The following is a 12355-nucleotide window of genomic DNA, read 5'->3' on the forward strand; positions in this document are numbered from 1 at the left end:
GACTCTGAAACTACAGATTGACCCTCAATCATGCCACAACCCTCTGTAATAATCACCTGGAGAAACACGGCTGAAAACATTATCACAGGACCATTAATATTTGTGCTCATGTGTGTATTTTTAAATTCAATATAAATAGATGTATCTTTGTGGAAATATATTCACTGTACATCTCTCCTTAGGTTCACAAAAGATATTTTGCTGTAAACATGTAATTTGCAAAACACTATGAAATATTACTAAACTAGAACTGAAAAACTAATGGAAACATTTCGCAAGCTGAATAAAAAGAGTGGGCAATAGACTATGAGCCGTGCAGGCTGGGAATACATATGGTAAATTACAAAACAACCTTATATTTAGAGGAACATTCAAATACATTATATGCCGATGAATGCTGGAAAACAGTGCATGCAGACATTAGTCATTTAAAATGCACCAGGAAACTCCTGCCAAGGCTACTCCAAATGATTATAGTATAGAATGACGAATGACTTCTTATGAAGTGTGCTGTATTAAGTGAAAGCCTGGATTCGCGCCACCAATTCTGTGCCACGACTTTGTAAAGGAAAACCACTATTTCACATATTACCATGCATCCTGCACATACCGTATAATCTTGACTTTAAATGAAATAAAAGGTTAAATCAATGTTCAGTTCACCTTTCACGTCTAACTTTGACAACCATTTTAGTGTTCGACTAAACAAGCACAATATAATTTTACACGTTACTGTAAAATGATGCAGTTTATCATATTGATTACTTCTCCAAAAATAATGATGCAGTGTCATTCATATGCCCTTATCAAAGTGCAGAATGGAATTGAGAGTTCTGAGTCAGCAGTATTTTTTATTCAAGTTAAGCTTTTTAGCCAGGATATTCATCATAGCTACGTCGCGCAAACAATTCACCTGAAATGGAAGTGGCATGGAAATCAATATGATCCATATTTTCTGCCGCATAAACACTGTTGCTCTATTAACAAATTTACAAAGGAAAATGAAATGGAACATTTGTCAGATTTTGCTCTGTGTTGTGGCAGGGACGTAAGTGAAATTGACAAATTAGGTAAACTTACTACTGTTGTTTTTGCCAGTTTCGTGGTCAAGTAATTTTTCAATGACATTTAACTTCATAATTGTAATTCATTGTTCATCAGGGACAGTGTTTAATGGTCCCAAAATAACTTTTCTCCCCTATGTATACTGTATATAGACAATTCCATTAAAAATCTATGTTTATATACTGTACCATGGGCTTTATTCAGGTTTGTTAGCAAACCAAAAAAGTTAGCAATTGTGCAAAACTATATTGCACTGCAGGTGGGGCAGATGTAACATGTGCAGAGATGTTTAGGGGTCTATTTACTAAAGGGGGGTACTCACGGAGCGATCGCTGCTTAAAATCTAAGCAATCTGACTAGATTGCTTAGATTTTAAGCAGTGATCTCTCCGTGTGTACCCCTCACAGCGATAGCGATGCGCAGCCCCTGCATGCAGGCCAATCTAGCGGGTCACTCACTTCACCCGCTGGGTGAAATGAGCACCCCCCGCTCCCCCCGCACGCTCAGCACACATCGCGCTGTGCTGAGCGGCGGGAGAGATGTGTGCTGAGCGGTTCGCTCAGCACACATCTCTCCCGCATCGGCCAGTGAGTACTGGCCTTCAGCCTTGAATGGACATAAAGTGAACGAAGATAAAGTACCATCCTATCAACTCCTAACTGCCATGTTACAGGCTGTGGGGCAGATGTATTAACTTGGAGAAGGCATAAGGAAGTGATAAACCAGTGATATGTGCAAGGTGATAAATGCAGCAGCCAATCAGATCCTAACTGTTAATTTACATATTGGAGCTGATTGGCTGGTGCCTTTATCACCTTGCACATATCACTGGTTTATCACTTCCTTATGCCTTTTCCAGGTTAATACATCTGCCCCTGTGTTTGTAAAATGACAGGTAGGAGCTGTTTGGTTGGTACTTTATCTCAGTTCACTTTATCTCCATCCAAAACTTAGTAAATAGACACCTTAGATTTGGGTGGAGTGTGTTCGAACTGAAATCTAATTGCAGTGTAAAAATAAATCAGCCAGTATTTACCCTGCACAGAAACAAAATAACCCGCCCAAATCTAAATCTCCCTGCACATGTTACATCGGCCCCATCTGCAGTACAACATGGTTTTGCCCAATTGCTAACTTTTTTGGTTTGCTGACAAACCTGAATCACCCTCATATGTTTAGTGGCTGCACTGACTGAAGACTCTACAGTGATTGCAGCAATAAGGATCGCTTTCAGTGTTTCCCCCTATTTTCTGATGTTACCAACATGTAACATATAAATGTTATCATTATAGATTGTGGTGAGAGTGGCATAAAATTTGAAGAGCCTCATGTAATCTTTTTGTTCCACCATAACATTTTTATAGCTGCAGGCAAAAATTTACATTTTGTCATAAAAAACTTAAGTGTGGTCATGAAGAGAGCTATTAAGCATCAGTGTCCACAACTGAAAATGGAGTATGTTTGTCTGAATAAAAAAAAATCTTGCAACTGGTTAAATAATGACTTAAATTTGATGGGAAAGGCTGAGTAAGGAAGGGGAAAAAATCTATTTTTAAATGCAATGGGGGTCATTCCGAGTTGATCGCACGTAGCAACTTTTTGCTGCTCATGTGATCAACTAGACGCTGCCTATGGGGGAGTATATTTTAGCATAGCAGGGCTGCGATCGCTTGTGCAGCCCTGCTATGCTAAAAAAGTTTCCTGCAAAACAAGACCAGGGTGAGACTTACTTACCCTGTGCGACGGATCCAGCGACAAAGGTCCTGGAATTGACGTCAGACTTTCACCCTGCCTGGACACGCCTGCGTTCACTGCACCACACCTGGAAAACGGTCAGTTGATGCCCCGGAACGCCTCCCGCCTGTCAGTATCCTTGCGATCGCCGCTGCGATCACTTTTTCCACTGGCGGTGTCGCTGCCTGGCGACGGCCGTTGCCGGACAATGACGTGCATATGCATTGTCCCGACCCATTCGCACCACATCGATGAACCAGTGAGTGCAAATGGGTCAGAATGACCCCCAATGTTAGAAAAAGAGCACTTGTCCATTCAATCAATAGCAGAAATGGGTATATACTACATATATGAGTTATACTATATATTTGAGTTAAAGTGTTTGCACTACAATACATTGTTATGGTGAAAACATGCTTTATATGACTTTTCTAACAGTAGTAGGAGTGATTAGGGTATGCATTTCCTCATACATCGGTTCACAGTATTACAGCAAATGGACCAACCTTACAGATTTGGACTTTCTGATTTCAGTCAGGGTTTACAATATTTTTGACATCTGATCAGTACATCACTTCTGATTAAGCGCATACTATAGCGCCTGATGTTTGTAAGCAAAGCAAAAAAGCAAGCAACTGGGCAACACCATGCTGCACTGCAGGTGTAGCAGATGTAACATGTGCAGAGAGATGTAGATTTGGGTGCAGTGTGTTCAAACTGAAATCTAAATAGCAATGTAAAAATAAAGCTGTCTAACATTTGTGGGCTACATGTAAAAGCAGTCAGCATTTGCCATGCACAGAAACAGTATAAATGTATTTGTTCCCCTTGCGTGGCAACATGGATTGTTCCAGACGCAAAGTTACTTGTTTTTTTTTTTTGCTTCACTTACACACATGAATCAGGCCCATAATAAAATAATATCCCAGTCATTCTGGAACTGGGGTGCCTTACTATTATATTGATTATGGTTATTGTATATGAGGTTAGTATAGTACACCTCATTTTGATTCTGCATCATTTAAAGTTTATAGCAGCTAAACAAGCACGCAACAGTTCTGCCATCCTAATGATACCTTTGCTATAGGTGTGTGGGGCTAAAGTAATGTTATGTAGTACTCTGTATACAGCAGACAAGGTTCCCTGTGCTGAAAACGTAATACAGTAGTGTTGTTTATTGAGAATTAATAGAAGCCTCAAATACATTTCACTGTACAAATGAATGGGCAGCTGTTCAATTGGGATGCGGTTATATGACTGGCGGTTTCACTATACCGACGCCAGAATCCCACCTGATGGAAAGCCTGACAGTTGGCATGCCGATTGACAGGGATTATTCCCGCTCATGGTTGTCCAAGGCACCTATTGAGCGGGAATAAAACCAGCATGGCGAGCGCAGCGAGCCACCGAGCCTGCTGTATGGCCAGCACAGCGAGCACGCAAGGAGCTTCTCTGTGCTCCCCCCACCCCTGCCGCCGGCAATCTCAACACCAGGATCCTAGCGTAGGTATGGTAACCGACGGTAGCCCAACTGCCGGTCACCCATACCCAACACGTTTAATCAGGTTGTTATATTTACAACCAGTGGTTAGAGCAAAATCCTCCAAAGTGTAAGATCCCTGAGAAATAACCATTACCTGCTGCTTCTTGGAGCCTGCTGGTTTGAATGTAACCTCTCCATGATGTTGGTGGGGGACTTGAGTGCTGAGAAATGACATCTGTGTTCTGTTTACATGGGAGATTTTTTTAACTTTCTAAAGGGGACATGTGGAGATGTAGCCCATAGCAAAAGATCAGATTCTAGCTATCATTTTATAGACTATACAAGTGATACCGTAGCTAGAATCTGATTGGTTGCTATGGGCAATAGCTCTACTTGTTTTATTTAGAAGGTTTGAAACTGTAAATATCTCTCCTAACAAAGTCTTCTGGCATTTGGAAATGGTGTATAATTGTTGAACTGTGAATACAATGTCATATATCTCAAGCTCTGTCCAAATCTGGAAATTTTTACAAAAGTATATGTTTGTCAATATTAATAATAGCTGTTAGTGATAAGCCAATGTTATTTTATGCTACAGGACCATTTAATGAGAGAAAATGTAATTCTGTCTGTGCCTATTTGCTGATGACATAAACAGGAATAAAAATACAAGTGTCACTACACCTGCTTTGTATATGCTGTATCAATAACTAGATGTTGATCAAAACTTTTTCCATTTTCCATTGTAGTGGACTGTATGGACCCAACATGCTCCAACCATGGAGTGTGTGTGAATAAGGAATGCCTGTGTAGCCCTGGATGGGGTGGCCAGAACTGTGAGCTACCGAGAACTCAATGTCCAGATCAGTGCAGTGGACATGGAACATACCTCACTGACACAGGTCTGTGTAGCTGTGATCCTAACTGGATGGGTCCTGATTGCTCAGTTGGTAAGAGAAATATTTCTAACTGGCTTTTTCAGCACTTTCACTAATACATCACTCATGATGAATCGGTCAAGAAACTAGGGGTCTAGTCATGTAGTTCTGCGGCTATGAATTGTTATGTTTCACTATATATCGCAATATATAGCTTTGTTTTTTTAACAATTCATGTATTTTTACCTTTACGGTTAAGTGATGATAAATCCAAGGCTCCAGTTACCTGAAATTCTGCAGCGGTTCTCTGTGTTAGGCTGGAGCCACACGTAGCGGCCAAGCAGGAGTTCTGTGTGCACACGGATCCTGTTCTGCGGGATGCCGCAGGATAGGATCCGGCCAGTGACACACAGGATTACATAGAACACAGTGTGTTGCATTGAAATGTATGTGTGCACACTGAAATCCCGTCATCCTCCTGCCGTCCGGCCCAATCGCAGCATGCTGCGGTTGGATCCAACAGCGACGGGACTGCCGCACATGTGTGGGTGCCTGCATTGGCGCCCACATGCAGTCTCCTTGCGGCCAAGCGGGTCCCGTTCTTGGCTGCTATGTGTGGCCCCAGCCTTAGTGTGTAGAAGAACAGCAAGTCCTTTCTGCGCATGCACCGCCAGTACTGTCTACAAAGGGGCAGCGGGGAGTCAATAGGGGAGGGAGTGAGCAGAGGGCAGCGGGGAGGGAATCAGTTGTCGGAAATGGTCACTTCACTAATAATATATGTACAGGACAAAGCAGAGGCGGGGCAGAGGGTAGCGGGAAATCAGCAGACCCCATACAGGACAGAGCAGGGTTTGGGACAGAGCGAGCCGGCAGTCACTAATATACAGTATATACACTTCAGTAAAATGCTCATTGCTCAGTGTCCCGGTTACAGAGGAAGAAGGGGCAGATTTTTTGCTCTGCCACTCTCTCCCTGGTGCACCTGATTGGCCTGCATGAGTAAAGGGGGCGGATAGTATAGGAAGGAGGTGGGGAGACAGCAGAGTTCTCCACTTAGCAGCCTCCTTACTCCAACTACAGCTGGCTGAGCTTACTATGATTCTATAGATTGTTCTCCCCATACTACTGTATGAGGAAGTGATATGTACTATCTACACTGATTAGGGGCACAGCTGGACAGTAACCACTCCTATGAATCTGACATAGCAGTGAAAAGCCCTGTTATCGCTGATAAAGGGTTTTTCACTGCTCCATGACCCCCTAGTATTACAAATAATAATGCATTTAGTTAAAAATGCAATTTTCATTTAGCTGTCTGGAGTTATTGGATAGGTTGGAATCACCAACATATTATCATGCCTACAAATAGTTGTTTTAAATAAGCATGTGATTATTTATTATGAGCTTTATATTTTTATTTACTTTGCATAATCTAGTTCTTTTTTAGATTATACATATGTGAATATGAATATTATAAAGTTTATCCAGACAGATCTCGTACTAGGGGTTAGGGTTAGGCACCTGGGGGAGGGTTAGGGTTTGGCTGTTGGGGTTGGAGAGGTTAGGGTTATGCTGAGAGTGGGAGGGCTAGGGTTAGACTGTGGGAGGGGATGGTTAGGGATAGGCTGTGGGAGGGGGAGGTCAAGGTTACGCTGAGGGAGGTTTGGGCTAGCGGTAGGAATAGGGGTATGGAAAAAGTACTGCTATCCGTCAGGACTCTGACCCATGAGATTTTGCTTTTGGTATCCTGGCTGTCGGTATTTTGTACTCAGCCCTTTTATCTATCACATGCTGCTGCAATGATGCCTCCTTTTACTGTCTGCTGGAGGCCTTTTATATGTGGGAACTCTCCTCATCTTTAGCCCTATTATAGGGCTCTTTCTCCTTCCCTCCATACCAGGGCTCATGCTCTCTTTTCATGGTCAACTATCTCCTCTTCTTATATGGGCTCTTTCCCCCTGCTCTGTGTGTTATTTCCCCCTAACAACATAATTGGGGATGACTGCCCCTCTTTTCAACAATTTTAGACACTAAGGGACCCCAGGAATTCCTCCCTTCCTCCCCGGGGGCCCCAGCTTTTGATGTCCCTTCTGCTCTCACTGACAGGAATCACCACACCTCTTTCTCTGACAGGGCAAATCACACAGTGCTGCCCCTCTCTTCACTAACAGATCACACACAGAGCATTGTGTTCCTCTGCCTCCTCCGTCTACTATCACAGGGGGATATTAATAAGAAAAGGTAACCTCAGTTTTATTATTCATTAATACACATTTGCTCTTGTGGGTTATAGATACTTTTATTCATAGATCACTACATGGACTAGATTATTTCTGGCATTCAATAAATTTGTCATTTTTATTTGGGTTTTTTCTGTGGAGAAGTGAGAAGGTGCTACTGAGCCTGATCAGGGAGAACAGAGAGGCTAGCATAGCTGCTGCAGAATGTTAATATACATGCAGAGGACTAGCAACCATCATTGGCTCTGCCATCGATGGTCGATGCTTTTAAACCATAGGATAGAACCATTGATGGTGAGCCATTGATTGTGGATTGCACATGAGCAGTTAGCTCATGCACATAATGCATTTGTCTTTCACTGTTGGGCTCTGCCATCGATATGATGGCCAAACCTACAGAGGACTGGGGGTCTATTTACTGATGTGCGGGTTTTTAGAAGTTGAGATGTTGCCAATAGCAACCAATCAGATTCTAGCTATTATCTTCTAGAAGGTGCTAGGTGAATAAAGAATAGAACCCCTAGTGTCTCTAGTACCAGATGCCAATTAAATAATGAATGAAGCCATAGAAATATATGTTAGTGAATAGTTCCTGACATAAAATCACTTTGGAATAAGCAGTGGTTTTCTTTTAGCTGATTATGGTGTATATTGCATTGCACTCTCTGTAAACAGTCAGTGTCTGGGCATGGGATCATTCCATTTTCTAACTAGCGTAACTTTGCATACACCAAGCCCTCCCATGTACTGCAGGGTTCTTCACAAGCGTACTACTTTAGAAACTGAGAATGTGACGGCAGGTAAGAACCACATGGTTCGTCTGCCTTTTGTTACCTTTTGGTAGCTTCAACTCTATTTGATCCTTAATTCTTTGTAAGGATTTCCTTGGGCCTGATTCAGATGTGGTTGGAGGTGCAATGGCTGCGGGTTACATGGAAGCAGCAGTGATAGCACTACTATGGTAATGCAGCAGCAGACGTCAGATATAAGTAGACGCCTCCTGCTTGTATTAGTGATCCATGCTGCGCCAGATGATATAGAAAACAGAATATACAGGACTACTGGCAATAATGATACAATATAATATTTTACAGGGAATTTTCAGGAAATGATCAGGAAATCATTTCCCCCCCCCCCCAATAGGTTTTGTTTTGTCTTCAAATTGGTGAACTATGTTTTTTGTTGGTGAAGCTGATATATATACAGTATATCTTTCTTCTCAACCTAAACAGCTGCGGGCCTATGTCAGAGATGTATGTATGTACTGTATGTAAACTCAATGTTTATGTACATCTTAAATGCTTGTAGATCTGTAGGTGCACAAAAGCCACACTGTGCATGTGTTACTCACTGTACCCCAAGCAGTGCAGTGTGATTGATATGCTGCTGGTGTTTGGGGCCTTTGACTGGGATGTGTAGGTACCATTTTCGGGGAGTACTGGCCTGAAGCCAGTGGCTGCCTCATTGGAGGCCTTGGCTGCATAATTTAATCGGACGTCTTGAGTAACTTGAGGGTTATTCAGATGTCCGATGGTCACACAGTTGATCCTATGCTGCATCACAGGATGCAGCAGCGGACCATAGAAGCCGATAGTTGGCGTCTTTTAACTTAAGTCACCTCCTGTACACAACGGCTGTGCTAGCTGCATCCACCTCTGAGTTAGCCCCTGAGTATCAGTCGCTCTCCCAATCCACAGAAGTTTCAATATCCAAGACCTTTCCTTGACAAGAACCCATATGCTGAGCTGTGGGTTTGTACACTTTTATGCATTGACTGCCTAGTAAAAGAATGTGGGTGATTTGGTTAATATATGTCGAACTGCCTAATGAAATATTTCTAGAGTTCCAAATTAAAATTCTCCAACTTGTGCCTTGCCCTTCAATAGTAATGTGAACATCATTTTGAGCATAGCTGAAAGAATATAAAATTGTGTAGTGTAATAGGCTATGAATGATGCATAAGAGATAGCTCAGTCCCCATATATTATAAGTACAGAGAGCAGGTGAGCGGGGAACGAGAATACAGGAAATGAGTACTTAATTGCATTTTTGCCGCAACAATCAGCGACCAGATTTTTTGTTTGTTTGTTTGCATAAACCATGACCATTGTCTATGCTAGTATTCCTGCAGCCTGCCAAAAGAAGAAAGAAATAGATTACAACTATCATTTGTATTTCTAGGCCATAGAGGCATTCATTACATGTTTCAAAACCAGCTTTGTATTTTGATGTCAAGGTTGCTTCACATCATAAATGCACTTATCCAAACAAATCACTCAAAGGAAGATCATAATATAGGGGGTAATTCAGAATGGATCGCTGTAGCGGCAGCGATCACAGTCTGAATTACTTTGTGGAGTGCGCATGCGCAGCGTCCGCACTGTGCGTGCGCACCCCGGGAGCCCAGTGAGATACTATCAGCATCTCACTGGCTGCAATCACCTCTGCCTGATTGACAGGAAGAGGCAGTCGAGGGGCGGGAGGGGGCGCGCCAATGGCGTTAGAACGCCATTGATTGGCGCAGTCTGGACAATGGAGGCATGTCCGGACCATTGGGGGGCGGTCGCGGTGGCTGCGTGACATCACATGCAGCAACTGCGTCCTGGGGCGTGGCAGGTAGCTCCCTGCCAGAGCGCAGGAGCTACGCAGGTATGGAGCTACTCGCCAGATACAATAGCATCGCCGCCGTGATATGCTTTTGTAACTATGTGGGGGAGTGCAGGGTCTGACAAGCGAGGCGGACTAGCCCTGTGGTGAGCATCCCCTCCGCATGTCAGAGTAAATGATCGTACATGTGCTAAATTTAGCACATCTACGATCAACTCTGAATTACCCCCATAGATAGATAGATAGATAGATAGATAGATAGATAGATAGATAGATAGATAATGCAGTTTGTTGCATATTATTTCTCAATTTCTAAAGCTGCTCTCTACAGTGTTTTCACTTTTCACATTTTTGTCCTATACCTGAAATGACAGTTACCACAAATGAATTCTAGCTATTTCATAGAGAGGATAGACCATTGCACTGACCTGTTCATCTACAAGCATCCCAACCTACTAAACTCTACCTAATTCTAATTAAGTATTCATTGCTGTTGCTTTTTGTCCATCATCAGCATTGGTTCTAATGGACATTTCTATGTTGTTTTTATATAAGCACTTTATATATTTACAAACTTTAATTTATTCATTTTAACTGTACCAATGTATTTGTGTAATGTTGGCTGTTATTTTTGTATGTTGCAGAGGTATGTTCAGTGGATTGCGGCACTCATGGTGTTTGCGTTGGTGGAGCATGTCGCTGCGAAGAAGGGTGGACTGGGGTGGCATGTGACCAACGTGTTTGCCACCCTCGCTGCACTGAACACGGAACTTGCAAAGATGGAAAATGTGAATGCAGAGAGGGCTGGAATGGGGAGCACTGCACCATTGGTAGGCAAACGACGGGCACCGAAAGAGGCACATATTGCTTTATTCTCATACAACATATCGCCATTGTGATCTGTTCCATCAAGGGAGCCACTGTTTTACAACTGCAGAATACAAATTGCAATCAATTAATAATATTTTGGTTTAGGGCCTAATTCAGACCTGATCACTGCTGTGCGTTTTTGCACAGCAGCTGATCAGGTCTGAACTGCGCAGGCACATGCCAGACAGCCGCCGGCCATCTCAGCCCTGCGATCACCTCTGCCTGATTGACAGGCAGAGGCGGTTGCTGGGCAGGAGGGGGCGGGATGGCGGCGCTTGGCCGCCATTTTTGGGGTGCGGTCCAGGCACGCCTGCGTGTGGGGGGGGCACGGGCTGTGGCAGCTGTGTGAGGTCACATGCATCCCCTGCGACTCGGGCAGTGACGAGTAGCTCCCTGCCAGCGTACAGGAGCTGCGCTGGTAGGGAACAACCCGTCAAATACAAAAGCATCGTCGCTGTGTGATGCTTTTGTACTTGTGTGGTGGGGTAGAGCCAGACATGCGAAGCGGACTAGCCCCGTGCTGGCCGTGCCCCCCGCATGTCTAAGTAACTAATCGTAGCCGTGCAAAATTTTGCATGGCTACGATCAAGTCTGAATTAGGCCCTTAGTTTAGTGGTACAAAATGTGATACAAAAATGTAAGCAATTTTTGATTCAAAATTTAAAACCCTAAAAATATTGTTAGCTGTGGTCTTAGATCATGAAATAACTGTGTATTGCAGTAGCTGTGGCAAACCTTAATGGGACATTGCTTATGATTAGAGATGAGCGAAATTCCAAACTGTTTCATTTTCATTATTGCTGCAGTGGGATAAAACACTTCTCATACAGAGTGCAGTGTATTAAAATTATATATGTACACATATATAATAAAAAGCATGCATCTCCCCATTCCCAATTACGGAACTGGCCCCAGTGCTAGGCTCACTTGACAGGTTTCAATTATAGCAGGGAGGCCTCTACACTGGGTCCTGGTTCTATCGGGAAAACCAAGTCCACGCTGGTCAGCGCAAAGCTGATTCTCCTGGGGAAGGGGCTAAAGTATGCAATACAGTATGCCTGTCATCCCAGAGGCTACCAGCACATATAGAAAAGTATTTTGGATTCTGGGTAATTAACAAGATTGGTACACTTTAGATGGCATCTTTGTCACAGTAGTGGTCCAAGTTTAATAAAAAAGAGGTCACTCATTATCTGTATAATAAGTAAAATACATTAAGCAGAAATTCAAGGTAGTAAAATGACCCTATAGAATATTGGGGGTAATTCCAAGTTGATCGCAGCAGGAAATTTTTTAGCAGTTGGGCAAAACCATGTGCACTGCAGGGGAGGCAGATTTAACATGTGCAGAGAGAGTTTGATTTGGGTGTGGTGTGTTCAATCTGCAATCTAATTTGCAGTGTAAAAATAAAGCAGCCAGTATTTACCCTGCACAGAAACAAAATAACCCACCCAAATCTAACTCTCTCTGCACATGTT

The 12355-nt window shown here is 43.1% G+C and overlaps 1 protein-coding gene across 7 annotated transcripts in view; it reads left to right on the forward strand.

Annotated features, from left to right (window-relative positions):
• The window catches only part of TENM2 (teneurin transmembrane protein 2), a 1540328-nt gene that overhangs the window by 1263887 nt on the left and 264086 nt on the right, over positions 1–12355 (forward strand). For all 7 annotated transcript variants that reach the window (XM_063928221.1, XM_063928223.1, XM_063928222.1 and 4 more), the window contains 2 exons: positions 5032–5232; positions 10652–10837. In XM_063928221.1, coding sequence (XP_063784291.1) covers positions 5032–5232; positions 10652–10837 — 387 coding nt within the window. The remainder of the gene's footprint in view (positions 1–5031; positions 5233–10651; positions 10838–12355) is intronic.

Source organism: Pseudophryne corroboree, chromosome 6, assembly GCF_028390025.1.
Source record: "Pseudophryne corroboree isolate aPseCor3 chromosome 6, aPseCor3.hap2, whole genome shotgun sequence".
NCBI lineage: Eukaryota > Metazoa > Chordata > Amphibia > Anura > Myobatrachidae > Pseudophryne > Pseudophryne corroboree.